This window comes from Bos indicus x Bos taurus, chromosome 4 (assembly GCF_003369695.1).
Source record: "Bos indicus x Bos taurus breed Angus x Brahman F1 hybrid chromosome 4, Bos_hybrid_MaternalHap_v2.0, whole genome shotgun sequence".
NCBI classification, from domain to species: Eukaryota; Metazoa; Chordata; class Mammalia; order Artiodactyla; family Bovidae; genus Bos; species Bos indicus x Bos taurus.
This window is the reverse complement of record NC_040079.1, coordinates 37,062,068-37,079,983: the sequence shown is the minus strand read 5'-3', so window position 1 is coordinate 37,079,983 and position 17,916 is coordinate 37,062,068. Positions and strand designations below refer to the sequence as shown.

The following is a 17,916-nucleotide window of genomic DNA, read 5'->3' as shown; positions in this document are numbered from 1 at the left end:
GAGGTTTATCAGATTATTTTTTTCTCATTAATTCATTGTAAAGAATGCTTTGGGTGAACAATTAGACAATGAATAGTATCTCTTTCAGCTGAAAAGTCATACATGAAAGGAGTATGGCTTTCTTACTGGGCTAGATTTAAGGATGTGGAATTCCTGGTGACTCAGCGGTAAAGAATTCACCTGTAATTAAGGAGCTGCAGGAGACCTGGGTTCGATCCCTGGGTCGGGAAGATCCCCTGAAGGAGAGCATGGCAACTCACTCCAGTGTTTTTATCTGGAGAATCCATTGGGTCGCAAAGAGTTGGACACAACTGAAGCAACTTAGCACGAACAGAAGTGTTAGATCCACATGTTTGTGATCTCCTGTGTATTGGATCCTCCAAATTTCTATCAGAGGAGTGTTTCTTCAACTGTGGTCCATTGACCACTTGCAGCAGAAGCACCTGAGTTGGGATAATAGTGCTAGTTCTAGGTGACACCCAACACCATGAATACAAACATAGGAATGAAGGCTGAAAATGTGCATTTTTCAATAAACTCCATAGCTGATTCTTATTCAAGTTGGTTTTTAAGAACTGCTGTCCTGGTGGTAACAGATAAAGTGACACACTTCTCTCTGAAATGGACAGGTTCCCAGCCTGACACACAAATGCATTCCAGAATGGTACTCATGGGCTTGTTCCTAACCCAAAACCCTTCCTGTCTTGTTGCACCCTGGATACTCCTGCTCTCCCAGGTCATCCTATTTTTGCTTGAGAACCCACAACCACAGGTCAAGTTTCAGGTTCTTCTTATTTCTGTAATTGCAGGGAAGAAGGAATTGGATAGTAAACAAACCAACTTTAACTTGGTCTCTTATATCAGGGACCATGTGTTTTAACTATTTTACGACTTTAAAAAAGACTGAAGTATAAACTTATTGTCATTTATATTTTTCTAATATTGTTTAGGTTTTGTTCTGCATATTTATTTCCCTGATCTGCTTTACACTGAAATTTTGTGTATTGGGAAAATGTAGAGAATTCTCTGCAGAGGGATTTTTTATGCAATGAATTGTTCCTGACTTCTGAGTTCTAGGAATTGTTTTTCAAGGCAAAAAGACATGACAAATCTCTTGAGCAACAGAAAATCATCAAGATGAAACACTAAGATGCCCTTTGATTACTGCATTTGGGGTTGCACTGCCCCATCTACCCTCCTGGGAAAGACAGAAATATTCTTCACAGGTCATGGAAAAGGGTAAATGATTTGCTGCTCAATCATGGGGACTGAATTGAGAGGTTGGTTTGACTGGAGTTCTTCACTGGAATTCTTTTGGACACACTCCAGACCTCACTGCTAGCAGCCTGAGAGCTGCTCATAAGTGAAAAACGTTTAGTGGTGAGAACCTGAAGTTTAGGGTGTATGGTGGCAAGGAGGTCATTGTGCCCGAGCTGAGTGAGGATACGTTCAAGGAGGAGGTGGCCGCCACATTGAAAAAAAAATTCAAAAGTGAATCAAGGATTTTTGGAGGCATCTGTACAAAGACTTATGGACTTATTGTGTGCAGTTCAAAAATTGTGATGAAGCATGTCCCTTTCCACCTCAAATGCCCATTTTTTTCTAATATGCATTGGTGCCCCCACACGGGACACACAATTACCCTGTTCAACATTCTCAGATTCAATCTCTCCCTCAGTTAAAGGGTTGTAATAAGTGTTCCCACCTTGGAGGGTTTGTGGACAATTCATTGGGTCAATCCATGTAAAGAACTTAGACCCATGCTTGTCACACAGTACAAGTTCAATAACTGTTAGTGCTTGTAACTGTTAGCTGTGGCCTGGCCTCTATGTAAAGAATATACAGATGAAGCAGACAGGAGTCTTCCTCCCAGGAGCCACTTGCCGTCCAGACAGTTGAAGACAAAACTGCAGCCTTGGCTGAGATGGCCCCATTACCCTGTGCTTCCTCTGTGGCTACTGGGAATACTTGGCAATGGCTGAGCACCAAGTAATTTCCAGACCTGAACTCGACCTCATTTTTCTGACTTAGGTACTATCATATCCTCCCCCACCCCTAATGCATGGTGAACTTGGGATTCAGAGAAACTCTGTAGCATCCAAGATCACAAAGGCATTGGTATCAGAAGAGACACAGTTTGAAGCCAAGTATAAATGTCATTTAAACCTATGCTTTTCCCTACACTCTACCCAGAACCAACAAGAAGTAATGAAAGGATAAAGAAGAGAAGTGGGGGAGTCAGGGTGACCTGTATATTCACAGAGATGCAGCATGTGTTCTTGCAAATGTATCCAGGTAGGAAATTGATCCTCTGATGAAAATGGTTGGAACAGAAAGAATTCCCATCTTTTGGATAAAACATGATTAAGCAATATAACGGCTCACATATTTAGAAAATAATGATAAGAGTTGCACTGTGCTATTTCCTATGTACCTCAAAGGAAATATCAAATTAAACTAATGATTTGTTCATTTCCTCTAGTCAGAAATTAATGGACCATTGAGAATGCTTTGTGGAGCCAGAAGATACAGGTCAACATGTAGCCGAAAAGTGAGAGGGTCTATATATGTCATACTTTGCATGGTTGAACCAATAAGAAGGATCAGTAAATAGCTTCTGTAGTTAAGTTTTCTATACTGAAGGGATAAATATTTGTAAAATAGCAGCCTGAATTTTTGATCATCCTCTATCTGGTTGGCACAGGAGAAAATAGAATATTTACACCCAGCTCCTAACTTGCCCCTGATTGTTGTGAGATGGGTAGGAATTTCCCTGAAGGACAAGGATGTGTGTGGCTGCCCCACAACCTTGACCATGAAGCTTCACCACACAGAATGTGTCCCAGGATGTTAAAACATCTTTTTCTGTACTTTCAACCTTGCTAATGGTCATTTTATTTATCTCGTGAATTCCTTAGAAGCTCTGACAAACCTGCTAATATTTATTGCACCAGCCCTTCTATGCATCCCCACTGTGTCAGTACAGTGACCTGGGTCCTCAGAGACCTCTCAGTGGCTCATGGCGACCATCTCTGAAACGTATCTGCTTCCCCGGGATTGCTCCCCTGACAGCCAACCTTCCTGCTATTTTTCTTTCTAAAGCACAGATCTGATCATATCACTTTCCTCCCTACCACCATCAGTATTTCCTCATCATTCATTCTTTTCTAAAAATATATATTTGAAAATGCTGTAAAAATTGCTCACATTCTTACTTCTTAAAAAATAACTATTAAGTAAGGATGTCTCCTGTTCTCTTTCTATTTGAAGTTTCTCTACTCAAGGAGTCAATTAGTCTCTTATTTGTTCCTTTTAACTTACATCTCTCAGTTCAGTTCAGTCTCTCAGACATATCTGACTCTTTGTGACCCCATGGACTGCAGCACACCTGGTTTCCCTGTCCATCACCAACTTCTGGAGCTTGCTCAAACTCATGTCCATAGGGTTGGTGATGCCATCCAACCATCTCATCCTCTGTCGTCCCCTTCTCCTCCTGCCTTCAATCTTTCCCAGCATCAGGGTCTTTTCCAGTGAGTCAGTTCTTCACATATGGTGGCCAAAGTATTGGAGCTTCACATCTCTAGACGTTTTTTAATATGAACTTCACATATATTGTGTTTGATAGAAAATTATTTCTGTTTTCCCAACAGATTATCAATTATCCTAATCTAGTTTTAAGATAACCTCTTTGTTTCCCTACAATTTAAAAACGACTTACCATATTTTTATATCAACATATACTTGAAGTATTTGCTAGAGGACTTCTGTTTCATTTATGTCTCACTATTCATACACCATTATCATGTTATGTCAGTAACTTTGCAATAAAGGTTTACATCTATTAGGCCAAATGTCTATTCAATATTATTCTTAATCATATTTAATGTTATTTAACTTGCTAACCCTGAACCCTTATATCATAGAACAAAAAATGAAATATTTTCTTAATTCTCATAAGAATTATAGTAACTTCATAAATGTGAATTTAGGAAAGATCAGTATCTTTATGATATTTAGTTTTCCTTATACAAATATGATATGTCTCTTTATTTATTCAGGTTTAATTTTATGGCCTTTATAAAACCTTACACTCTTTCTTCTTATAGCTCTAGAATTTTCTTATAAATTTGACAAATGATTTTATAACTCTTTACTTACTCTTTTGCATTTTATTGGTAAAGCTTTCATAGGTTTGGAAAAATAGGCAACTCCTAAAGCTCCTGATAATTTGATTCATGGTCTAGAATAAGGAAAAACAGAGTACAAGCTACCAGAGAGGTACTGAGTGGTACCTCAGATACCACTGAGATCTCAATAGGTCCAAATGGTATTTGACAACCCAAAGTATGAATACTATTAACTTAATTTTCAATTAAAAAAAGCTTTCTAAACAAAATATTCATCCAGATCTCTCGTCTTCTGTGTATTAAGGGCTCAGCTACTATGAATGGACAGTTGGCACTGTGACCTATTTTCATTCTCAGGGCAAAGGCACTGCTTGGTGATAGGACTTAGGCCAGGACCAACCAGGTGGATCTGGCATGGACAGAAGGATACTTGATCTGTCTTGTGTGGGTCCTGGGGGATGGACAGCTCATGCATGCCAGAGGAGCACCCAGATGCCTCTGACAACCTTTTTTCACCCTGATCCAAGATGAGTATCTCCAGATTACGAAACAGTCTCCAAGAGTCTTCTTACAACTTATCAGATAAATGGATATTGTTTTTAAGTTTTAGTTTCAATAAGGAATCTATTATTTCAAAGGAGAGAAAATTCTACAAATTTCTTCTTAAATCCTAAGGGTGAAAAGAAAAACTCATCACAGAACTTATTTTCTCATCTTGTGTTGCCATGGTAAAGAATGTTACCCAGTGAATGGAGAACTTTGCTCACATTTTCCAAGTACACTTGTGATGGAGTATTTACATTTTCAGTGACTGAAGAGTTACCTCCTTTCAACAATATAGCCCCAAATCCCTAAGGGAGAGGTTCTGGTGTTTGTGAGAACGGAAGGGTCTTTCTTTGATGCAAACTCTGAGCAGTTTCAACAGAGTTGAACACCTGGAAATTAAAAAAAAAAAAAAGGCTTAATTCTTTGAATACTATTACTGGAAATTTAGGAAGGCAGGTGGTTAACCCGTTGGTGGTGAACTCTTCTTTTCCTGTTTTTCTTCCTTTCATCTTTCATCAGTGCCTTCAATAATTTCTCCTCCATGGAAAGCAGATATTTGGGTCCATTTGTCTGAGGAAAACTAATAAAACATCAGATACCATAAAACCTATGTTTAAGGACTTTCAAAAGAATCCATAAGATCAAATTTCCAGTACAAAATGTTTAACTTCCAGTCATGATATGAAGTTAGGAGAAGGCTAAGATTATTGTAGGAGCTTCAACCAGTGTGATAGTGCAGGCTGGAAGAAGATATTTGGAAAAGCAACTGAGCTCATAGTAGCTCCTCCTGGTAAGTAATGTTTTTCTCTTTTTTGCCTTAGTTATGGGAAAGTGACAAGTGTTTTTGTAGAGAAAACAATCTGTGCTGTGTGTTAAGTCACTTCAGTCATGTCCGCCTCTTTGCGACCCTGTGGACTGTAGCCTGCCAGGCTCCTCTGTCGATGGGATTCCACAGGCAAAAATTCTGAAGTGGGTTGCCATTTCCTTCCCCAGGGTATCTTCTTGACCCAAGGATCTAAAGTATTCACTTTGTCTAACTGCCGCATGCTTGGTCTTAGCATATGAACAATAATTCTGCAGGTACTGGTTGCTGTATATGGAAACTCAACTATTTTGTAAATGATTTATTCTCTCCTCAAAAACAGAATGGAATTTTTCTTTTAAAATACACACACACAAACATAAACCATTAAAATAGACTCAGACTAGATAGTAAAATGGAGATGTAGAAATGGAGAAGGAAATGGCAACCCACTCCAGTGTTCTTGCCTGGAGAATCCCAGGGACAGGGGAGCCTGGTGGGCTGCCGTCTATGGGGTCGCACAGAGTCAGACACGATTGAAGCGTCTTAGCAGCAGATAGTAAAATATTTGAGGATCATGTCTTTTTTACTGTTTCGTTTATGTGTCAATATTCTTACACCATTAACATATGTCATTACATTGGTATAAGCTATTGATTAAATTTCCTTTTCTTCTAGACAATCTATTAAGTGAGAATCACTTTTCTTAATTATTTCTTCTCTACACTTTGAGATAAAACACAGTGTCCTTGTCTCCCAATATTTTACAAAACTACATTATCGGTTTTCATCCCATCCTAAAATCGGTACATAAAAATTCTTATAGTAAATGACTATAGAACATAGATAAATCCCATTTCTTATTACTGTAGCTTCTTAGAGGGAGGCTGAGATAAGTTGAAATGTATGTAGTCACATCTCTTGTTACATTGCCTGGATATGGATCAGTTTCATGGAATTTGTGAGCTCAATGAGCCCTGTCTTCCCTGGTGGCTCAGGTAGTAAAGAATCTGCCCGTGATGCTGGAAACCCAGGTTTGATCCCTGGGTGAAGAAGATACCCTGGAGAAGGGAATGGCTACCCACTCTAGCATTTTTGTTTGGAGAATTTCATGGACAGAGGAACCTGGTGGGCTACAGTCCATGGGGTTGCAAAGAGTCAGACATGACCAAGAGACTTTTACTCCCTCTCTTATGAGCCATGTCAGCTCCAAAGTCCATGAAAACAGTTTACATGGTTGAATATCCTCATCTGCCCATTCTCTCAGCATTTATTTATTGAGGACAGTTTCTGTGTTGGATGCTGGAGATAAAAGAGTAAGCTAGACAAAGATAGAGCGAGTCCCAACAGTCAAACAGTTTCTATTCTACCAGATGAGCTTTATAGATTCTGCCATGATTAGGACCCATGTTCTATGATCCGTGGCTGCTAGACAGACAGCAGATCTTGGATTGATGGGCTTGTTTCTTTCTCAATTGATGTAATATTTATAGCTTATAAAACTCATGTATTTTATCTGGTGGAAGAATTTAATGAAATGTCCTTACCTTAAGTCGTCTCACTAAAGAGAATTTTAGTATCAGCTGCTATTTACTGAGAATCAGACAGCATAAGAAGTTTCAGTGCTGTATCTCATTCCTCAGCAGGAATCATCTTATTCCTAGTTCATATATAAGGACACTGAGGTTTTAAGAAGCTCAGTTACTAGCCTACAGTCACCTAACAAGATATATTGCAAAGTTTAGGATTCAATAGGGATTTGTCTATTCCAAAGTACATGATCTGGACTGTTATTGATGTTAGAAACATTTAAGTCATGTTTGTATATCCTGAGTATTTACAGTTCCGTAGCCTGACCTTTTCCAGTATCCTCACCTGAAAAATCCCATGGTCAGAGGAGCCTGGCAGGCTGCAGTCCAAAGGGTCTCAAAGAGTCAGACACAACTGAATGACTAAGCACTCAGCCTCACCTTTTAAACGACTACTTTGATTGACTATTTAGTAGCTTATAATTTGCTTTACTGTCATTTGTGAAAACAATGCTTCTGTTCCTCTTTGGTAATGAAAGACATATTTACTCTAAGTGACACTCTTGACCAGGAACTGACTTTACACTGAAAACACTTTTTGAAAGGAGATTTAAAAAGATTCAGGCAAAATAGTGAAAAAAGATGCAACTCTACTCCCAATGGATGTGGGATGGAAACAGAGGTAATCCAAGCAGCCCAGAGAGAGCAGGGAGAGTTCTTCAGTTCTCGGCACATTCTTACCTTATGTGGTTTGCTGAAAGTCACCTCTGTGTCACCGTAGCAGGGTCAACTTCTCCATATATTTATGTAAATATTGAAAAAAGTTGGACAGAAATTCAAAACAGACACAGTTCTCTATGTCTTGCATCTATCTCACAGAACTAGGATTTGCAAACATGTTATCTGATTCCTCATGCTCTGTTGGAGTTGCTGCTGCTGCTGCTAAGTCGCTTCAGTCATGTCCGACTCTGTGCGACCCCATAGACGGCAGCCCACCAGGCTCCCCCGTCCCTGGGATTCTCCAGGCAAGAACACTGGAGTGGGTTGCCATTTCCTTCTCCAATGCATGAAGGTGAAAAATGAAAGTGAAGTCACTCAGTCGTGTCCGACTCTTCGCAACCCCATGGACTGCAGCCTACCAGGCTCCTCCATCCATGGGATTTTCCAGGCAAGAGTACTGGAGTGGGGTGCCATTGCCTTAGAACTTACTAAATTATCAAAATCCAAGGCAGAAAAAGAAACATGCTATTTGTTATTTTATGTAAGTTGCTTGCTTCCAAACTTTATTTGAGAAGAACTCTGGGAGTTGGTGATGGACAGGGAGGCCTGGCCTGCTGCGATTCATGGGGTCGCAAAAAGTCGGACATGACTGAGCAACTGAACTGAACTGAAGATAAAAACACACATACAGGGACTTTCCTGCTGGATCAGTGACTGGGTCTCTGAATTCCCAGTGCGGGAGCCTGGGTTCATTCCCTGATTGGGGAACTAGATCCTGCATGCTGCAAAGAAGATCCTGTGTGCCACAACTAGAGACCTGATGCAGCCAAATAAATGAATACTTAAACACACACACACACAGGTTCAGGCAGGGCAAAAATAGGAATAGAAAATCAAAGACACTCATGGAAGTAGAAGGAAAAAGGCCTGTGAAGACCTGGCAGGAAACACAGTGTAAGATTTCATTCTCAGAGATAGGAGAGATATGTGTATGTTCTATATCTATAAACAAGTGATTGAAAATTTTAAAAGTTGAAAAAATGTAGTGGAATGATATTTTTAATAAAGTGATAAAGAAGCATACCAAATTTTCCAATAAACTATGTTAAAATAATATTAGAAAGAGATCTCAATGCAGGAGTCTTTGGGAGGAAAATGAAGTAATAGGTGGACATTGGCTTCAACACCTATTATATAAAATGGAAGAAATGGTTTTTAAATAAATCCAGTTCTTGCTTCCAGGGCATCAATGTTACGAACATCATAAAGTTTAATGTCATTCAGAGATGACCCTGCAGAGAGAGTCAGGCAGGGAAGGTTTTCATGATGCAATATGACTCTAGGGGAATTTGAGGACCAGGTATCCTGCCATTTCTCTAGTCATCCTGTCTTAAAGGCCCACTGCAAGGACTCACAAGTTGAACTCTGTTCATGAGCTGGATAGAAGTCAATTCAAGGCTAAAATTTCTAGTCAAAGCTTGGAGCCAAAATCAATTGTGGTCTTGACTGGGGGGAATGCCATTTGTTTTTTTTTTTTGGGGGGGGGGGGCTGTTAGCAGGACTGGAAACAAAGCGACCTTCCTCTGCCCCCCTCCTCAACTCCACTGGGGCCACGTAAAGTCCTATCCCTGCCTCCCAACCCGTCTTCTCCACAGCTTACAAGAAAAAAACAAAAAAAAACATTTTATTTCTTTGGAGGTTGGCCCCGGGACAAACGGCGACGTGAACAGGATGGGGTGTATTCCCTCTGCCATTTGTTTTGAACAAAACAAGTGAAGCAGTTTCATATACTAACTGAATATATTAGGCTTTAGCCAATGTTCCTTTTGATTTTTTTAACCCTGGAAATACATTGGCTAAGACAAGACTAATAATTGCCTATCAATTTGGTTTGTGAAAGGCATGTTTCCTGTGATGATAGAGTTGAGGATTTCAGACAATTGAGAGCACAGTGGAATTGCAATCAAGGGAACCAGTGTCCAAGGTTAATTGGCAGGGATTCAGTTGCAACCAAAATACTGAATTCTGATCAGTAAGGATGAGCTCTGGTACCATGATATAAAAATGTCATGTTGGAACACACAATCAACACAAACAAATCACTAATAATGAGAACTATTATCTCTTATTTCCATAGCATTTTTAATCAACTTACTTTTCACATCTTGTTTCGTTTTGGTCTCACTGCAGCACTGGTTTGCTGTTGTTGTTTAAATGCTAAGTTGTGTCCGACTCTTTTGCAACCCCATGGACTGTAGCACATCAGGCTCCTCTGTCCAGGGGATTTCTGGGGCAAAAACACTAATGATTTACATGAACTTCATTTTCAAATAAATAAAGTATCAAAGGCTTTAATTGACCCAGTTGGCTCAGTCACAGAACTTATGAGGAAAATGAAGCAGGACCAGAAGCCTGGTCTCTTGAACTGAAGGCCACCATAGTTTCCCTAGGATATGAAGAAGTCAGAGAAGCTAAATTAGTCTAACGATTTCTATATGGGTTGAATAATTTTGAAATTATTATAGAAAAATGTTTGTTAACGGAATAAAATTTTTGTCATAGGTAGATAGCAGGAGAAAGCAATTTTTTTTTTCAAGGGAATTGGGGAAGGCAAGAAACAATTCAAGGAAAAATATATGGTTCTTTGGAAGGAATGATGCTAAAGCTGAAACTCCAGTACTTTGGCCACCTCATGTGAAGAGCTGACTCATTGGAAAAGACTCTGATGCTGGGAGGGATTGGGGGCAGGAGGAGAATGGGACGACAGAAGATGAGATGGCTGGATGGCAACACCGACTCGATGGATGTGAGTCTGAATGAACTCCGGGAGTTGGTGATGGACAGAGAGGCCTGGCGTGCTGCGCTTCATAGGGTCGCAAAGAGTCGGACATGACTGAGCAACTGAATTGAACTGAACTGTAGAATGTTTAGGAAAAAATGGGAATGTGAAAGAGGATTAGATGTGGAAATCTTAGGAAGAATTTTAAAACAAATCCCTGTTTGTAAAAGACAGTATGGAAAAACACTGTGCAAGGAACCTAATAGGATTTGTCTTGTGTACATGTGGACTACTACTAAGGATTCATGTATAAAGTGTCCAGTCATTTTGAAAGTGTTTGGCCCAAGGTTTAAATTTGTTATTACAAGTAAGTTTTGTGAGTTGACATATTTCCTTTCCTGATGTGGAAGAGTGTTTTCAACGAACCTGGGCTTTGGAATCATGTGGACTTGGAACTTCAGGTGTACCACTTATGCTTATGTGAATTTGGGCAATTATTTTCTGGCCTCAGTCTCTAATCCATAAAGTGGGATAATAATGTATACCCAGTACGGGTTGTATGAAAACTAAATGAGATAATGTGTAGCTATCATATTTGGTACATTGTCTTGGCAGATGATAGGGAATGTATATATGTACCTACACTCAATTCAAATGTTAAGGGAGAATTTTATCCAGTAGGGAGTTGTTTGCAGACAAGAATGCTGACTGAACAAAAATTCTCCAGAAAATACAGCTGTACTTTTAATTCCTCAAATGGAAAGTTATCTTACTGTCCACTCACACACAAAAAATTGAATTTGGAGATATTTGTCTCTCTTTAGCATACTTTTTCTCACTTGACAAGAAAAATGAGTTATAAATATGTTTTTTAATATGCCCTATAGAGACATTTTCATAGTTACCTGGTCTTCTCCCTCAATCCATTCCCACCACGCACTCCCATTCACCCTAAAACAGTCTCCATTATAATAAAATAAAATAGATTTTTAAACAATAAATGTGTTCATGAAGGCTGGAAGCCTTGATATGGGGCAGTTAAAAGTCAAACCCCATTGTAACATGCGGAGAAAGAACAAATGTCAAGGTTAATCCAGCCTCTGTTACATATTAGCTGGGACTTTAAGTTTTATGATGTCTTGAACCTCTCTTCCCATTGAAAACAAGAACAATAAAACACACCTCACCACCTTCTGTGGATGAACAACCAGGCTATCTTCCTCTTACCACTTGCTAGGTTGTTCCAAATAACACCAACATTTGTGTTTGTGTAATAACTCTTTTTAATTACTGTTTCATTTTCTCCTACAGATAGAGACCTTGATATAGACATGTCCCCCAAGCCCACTATGTTTCTTCCTTCGATTACTGAAATCAAGCGTGAGAATACTGGAACATATCTTTGTCTTCTGGAGAATTTTTTCCCTCATGTTATTAAGGTTTATTGGAGAGAAAAAAGAGGCAACAGAGTTTTGCCATCCCAGCAGGGAAATACCGTGAAGACTGCTGACACATACATGAAGTTCAGCTGGCTGACCGTGTCTGGAAACTCCATGGATAAAGAACACATATGTATCGTCAAACATGAGAAAAATAAAAGAGGAGATAATCAAGAGATTCTTTTTCCGCCAGTGAATGAAGGTATGTGAATAGAAATATAAGTATAACTTCCTAGAACAATTTTTCAAAGGGATACTCCACCTCTTCTGTCAAGCATTAATGAAAAACAAATGCAAAACTTTCTTAAATTGAAAGCTATTTCCTTACAGAATAAAAAAAAAAGTGTAGTGTTTGAAATAAAAAAGAAAGAGAAAAGTTCACCTAAACTTTGTCAGCCTTGGTTCATCATCCAAAATATTAAGGTCATAATATAGTATTTTGGGGTTGTTATATGGTTTAAATCAAACAACATATATGGAAGTACCTAACAATTTAGCACACTATAAACACACAAAAAGAGATTCCACTGTTGAAGATCTTAGTTTATTAGGAAGTAAGAATAATTGTATGTCTTTTATGAGTGTTCTATTCATCAAACAAAGTCATCTAACTTCAATCTTGCTTTACTCAAACTGTAGTCCAGAAACGAGTCTTAACATCAAATTGATGTTCTTATGCACGAGCCAGATTGCAGATCAACAGAAATCAGAGTAACTTGGCTACTGTACATTTATTATGGTCCATGGTGTTAGGTTTTTAAGATTTGGATTTTTTTATATATCACTTGGAGTAGAAATTTGTGATTAAAGATGGGGTGAGGCTAGAGCACACAGACTTACTTGCATTCTACATAATGAATGTATTTCTTGCCATTGGAAAATGCCTCTCACCAACTTTCATTGCAGCCTAGCACGTTACGTGCCAGGCCTGAAAGGAGTGTGTACCCATGCCCCTTGCATTGGCAGGCAGATTCCTATCCACTGCTCCACCAGGGACGTCCTCCCCTTAGTTAGAGGACTATAAATGTGATTTGGCCTATTTTTCAGTCCTCAAAAGAATTGCACTGAAATGCTGAGCTCCTGTAATAAAATCATCATTGCTAAAAATATTTAAGAAAGGAAGCTATTTTTGGTGTGGAATTCTGTTTTCTGTCTATAGATTAATTTTTCTGCATTTCTATGGATTATTTCTACAAAGTACTTTTCTCAGCTTTGTCTCATTTAATCTCCCTCAACAATCCTTAGAGTTCTGGCTCTGCCATCACTGATATGACTCTAAGCAAGTTACTTACCATCTAATTCTTACTTACTCCTTTGTAACATGGAATCCTCCAAAATACACCTCAGTCCAGTGTCAGTGGGGGAGTAAATGACGTATTGCATGTGCAGTATGTAAGTGAGTGCCTGGCACAGTAATAATCACTCAATGGCTATCAGCCTTATTAGTATTGTTTTCTTTATTCCCACACATATCACAATTGCAAGAGTATCGGATGCTGGAGATATGAGTGATATAGAAAGGTGTGGCTGGTTTTTTATTTTTCCTCGATGGGAAATTTGCTGGAGCCAGACTCCTTCAAATAAGAGATTCTGTTTTATTTTCTGGGATTGGATGAATTTATTTTGATGCTGACCTGATGTACTGAATTACATAGAATCAGACCAACTCTTCCTGGATTGTAGGGCTCATATTTCTTAATGAATGTTTCTTTCTCAGCAGATTATCTACTTATATATGTGTGTTTTAATAACACATATATAAACATAAATGCACATTGCCAAATAACAGGCGTGAAAATTTGACTAATAATTGTTCTCATTTCTTGTAGTTGTCTCTTCAGTTGTCACTACTACTAAACCTCCAAATGATGGTTTGAAGGATAAAAGTAAGTTTTTGTACACGTTTGCCTTTATGTCATGCTTCAGTCTTTTTTTCCTTCTTATTCCACATCTCCTGCATCTCTTGCATTGCTTTCTGATGAATTTCCCTTTTGAAGTCTACCTGGCTTAAAGTAAAAAGACCAATTACCTGCAATTGTGGGGCTCATCATTGTTATACTTTTAATGACTCCTCTTCTGTCAGGAGAATGTATTCTATCAGGAGAATACATATATGTGTACAGACATATAGACAGACTAAAATAATAGGCAGGGATAATATATATATGACTTCCCAATATAAAGAATCTGCTTGTAATGCAGGAGACCCGAGTTTGATCCCTGGGTCAACAAGATCCCCTGGAGAAGGAAATTGCAATCCACTCCAGTATTCTTGCCTGGAAAATCCCGTGAACAGAGGAGCTTGGTGGGCTATAGTTAATGGGGTCACTAGAGTTGGGCATGGCTTGGTGACTAAACCACAACCATGGCTTCCCAGGTGGCCCAGTGGTAGGGAATCCACCTGCCAGTGCAGGAAATGCAGGAGATCTGGGAGATGTGGGTTCAATCCCTGCGTCGGGAAGAGCCCCTGGAGGAGAAAATAGCAACCCATTCTAGTATTCTTTCCAGAAGAATCCCACGGACAAGGAATCTGACAGGCTAAGTCCATGGGGTAGCAAAGAATTGGACAGGACTCAGCAACGGAGCATGCATATAGATGTCTATATGCACATACGTATCACACTGTCAAAAATAGTTATACACAATCAACTAATACTTGCTTTCCTTTCTTCTAGAAAAACAAGTCCCTGTTGTAAATTCTACAAAAGCATGTCTGAAAGATGAAAACAGTAAGTTTTTGTTTAGTTTTGCTGTTATGTCAGCTATAGCACTTTTGTCCACCATATAAATTAACTTTTGAACTTACTTGGTTTAATGTAAAAAAAGCTATACTGTTGGGATTTGCAGAAATAGACTGAGTGGTATTTTAAGTAAATCTATCATCATTTCTTGGGCTTGGTGGCTCAGTGGTAAAGAATCTGCCTACCAATGCAGGAGACATAAATTCAATCCCTGGGTTGGGAAGATCCCCTGGAAAAGGAAGTGGCCACCCACTCCAGTATTCTTGCCTGGGAAATCCCATGGACAGAGGAGGCTGGTGGGCTACAGTCCATGGAGTCTCAAAAGAGTCGGACACGACTTACCCACTAAACGTTATCATTTCCTAGGGGTCATCTTAGCACAATAAATGCTGGTTTTGGTGTGAGATGACTCTAAATTAGAAACTGTTCATGATAAACTCTGAACTATTTACACAGTGGATTTCATTTGTTAGTGTGGCTTTTGTGTCTAATGACCAGGAAACATGATATGTTTTTGTGTCTAGTATTTTGATTGTGCTGGTAGTTAATACGTGAAATGACACTTACTGAAATCTTCTTATATGGAAGGTATTGTGCTGTATCTTGCACGCATTTTCTGTGAATGCAATGTTCTCTTTACTAAACCCCACTATCCACCCTCTGTGAACACCAGAAAACTTCATGGATTGTAACTTTTGTAGGAATCTCACTAACGCACAACATATAATGGCTCAGATGCTTCCAAGTCAGCAGTTCCACTTGATGTTTATGCTAAGACTTTCCTGTCTGGAGTATTTATCTCATGTGGAGATGCAGGACTCCAGAGCAGTTAAGAATGTGTTCTTTACAGTCAGATTGCTGGGAATAAAATACGGTTTCTGGTATTTTCTAAATGTGTGACATCTGGCAAATTCATTCTCTCCATTCACAGTTGACTTGTAAAATGGAAATGAAAATAACAATCTTATGAATTATTGTGAAATGAAGTAAGATTAGAGCTTTGCTTGCAAAGCTCTCAGAATAAATGCCTGGTATTTGGGGTTAATGAAGATTAGCTGTTTTTATTACTTAGAGACATAGTGAGGGCAAAGAAAATGCTAAAATCTCTTAAAAATTCTTTTTTCCCACTGCATGAATTCATTAAAAACACAAACTTATTTTTAATATTTAGAAAGGTTCTAAGTGAACGTAGCAGAAGTTGTCGATTGGCTTGAACTTTGAGTTGGATTCTGAGTAGTTCTGGTGGTGGTGTGATGGTAGTGGTGGTCCTTGTTGACTGTGGGGATTGGTGATGCTGGCGTGTCACTTTATAGTAGGTCGTCAGAAAGAAAGAATTGTGACCTGCTCCCATCACTGTGTACTGACCTTTCAAAAGAACAGGCAACTAATCAAAGGACTTCTCCTAGATACCCTGCAGCTGCACCTCATGAACACCTCTGCCTATTACACATACCTCCTCCTCCTCATTACGAGCACGGTCTACCTTGTCATCATCACCTCCTGTGTGTTCAGGAGAACAGGCGTCTGCGGCATTCAGAAGAGCTCGTGATAGAGGGGCCCCATAAGAGGATCAACGTTCCTTCATCATCTATGGTCTCTAAAAGCTCTGCTCAGAATCTAGCCTGGTTTTTATTCTGGATTTGGGTTATTCCAATCCATGTGTTATTTTTATATTATGTGTTTATTTTGTAAGAGTTTTTCAAACCATTGGGCAAACAGTTTGACTCTGTAACAAGAAATTCTGCCATTACCCGGGGCCAGGACCCAGGGTGGGTCCGGAGAGCCTCTCCCCTCACTGTCCCCACAACCTCATCAGCTCCCTGGGCTCCTGAGTCTTCACACCTTCTCAGCGCACACAGTAGGCAGCTCCCCGTCTCTTCCCTCAGCACCTCCCCCCAGATCCTGACCCTGACCCTCCCTGCCACACACCCTGGGGCTGCCAGCTTTGCTACTTGAATTCTGTATTCTATTTCATAATAGATGAGGTTAATAAAAAGAAAAACTAAAAAGTCCATTTTTGTCTGTGTGTACTTTAACTTTATGAAATCTAACTAAGGTAAAAGACAGCATGACAACTGAGCTATCAAATTCAGCCCTGGTTATAATAATGATCAACAACACATGTCTAAGCCTTTCCCTGGGATGGTGGTTATGGTGCTTTCTTTGGGGCACTGGCCCCAAGAGGATCCATAGTCAAAGAAAGGTGCCTGGGTTCTTTCTCTTTTAAAGTCAGCGGATTCAAACTTATTGGTTTGGGACATTTCTGTGGTGACTGACACTCAGCATGACTTTCACAGTGTGTGCTCAGATCTGTGCTAGGGTCTCATAAGCACTGCCTCCGGATCCTCATATTAACCCCACGAGAACTGCCCCAACACCAGAGGGGCATCAGGTAGAGGAGGAGCATGCAGACTCTAATCCCCGAGGGCCTGCATTTGAACCCTGGGTCTGTGTTAGCATCTGTGTGACCCCAGGCAGTGATTTGAACTCTCTGCATGATGAAGTTACAGTGCCCTGTCTCCTGGAGCAGGTGAAGTAGATAAGTTCATGATGCGTGGTCCATGTAAACCCTAAGCAACATTAGCATCTACTGTTGGTAGCTCTACTGTAGAATCCATAGATTTCACAATTACACAAATGCACTGAGAATTTTCTCTAATCTCATTCCCCACGGACAGTTTAGATGTAGATGGAACAGGGATTCAGTTGCTACAGTTCACCCAGATAATTCCATTAATCCTCTAAGCACCCTTGGAAGAAGCTACAGTTAGAGGCCACAGTTTTCAGATGAGAGAGGTTATCTGCTCATCACATCTACTTTTAAAGCAATAGTTATTTAGAACTGGATTTCTCTGACTTCTGAGCCTATATTTTGTTGCCCAACATCTCTAATTCACCGACAAGAAGATGAGGTCCCAGAGAGGTTATGAAATATGCCCAAAGGTAAACACAGAGCAGTGCCAAACTCCACTTGGGCCAGGTCTGCCTGACTTAAACCCTGCTCCCTTTTTCAGTACACCAGTGGCTCTCTTATTATAGCTATAAATAAATGATTAGAGAAATAGATTGATAAATGTATAAGAAAAAAAGTCACTGATGTCCAGACTACATCACAGGCCAGGCATCACACTTTAAAAATCCTCCTTCATTAATCCTAATGTGCAGCCGGGTTGAGGCATCAAGTGACTGAAACGGTTCCAACGTTGCCCGCTCAGATCTCACGCAGCGAGGGG

General features: G+C 39.7%; 1 gene segment (V, D, J or C); it reads left to right on the top strand.

The window, feature by feature from the left end:
• The first annotated feature begins 5,133 nt into the window (after positions 1-5,133).
• LOC113891295 lies at positions 5,134-16,695 on the top strand. The segment is given in 5 exon segments: positions 5,134-5,463; positions 11,815-12,144; positions 13,772-13,828; positions 14,618-14,671; positions 16,090-16,695. Coding segments are annotated over 4 exon segments (564 nt in total).
• The last annotated feature ends 1,221 nt before the right edge of the window (positions 16,696-17,916 follow it).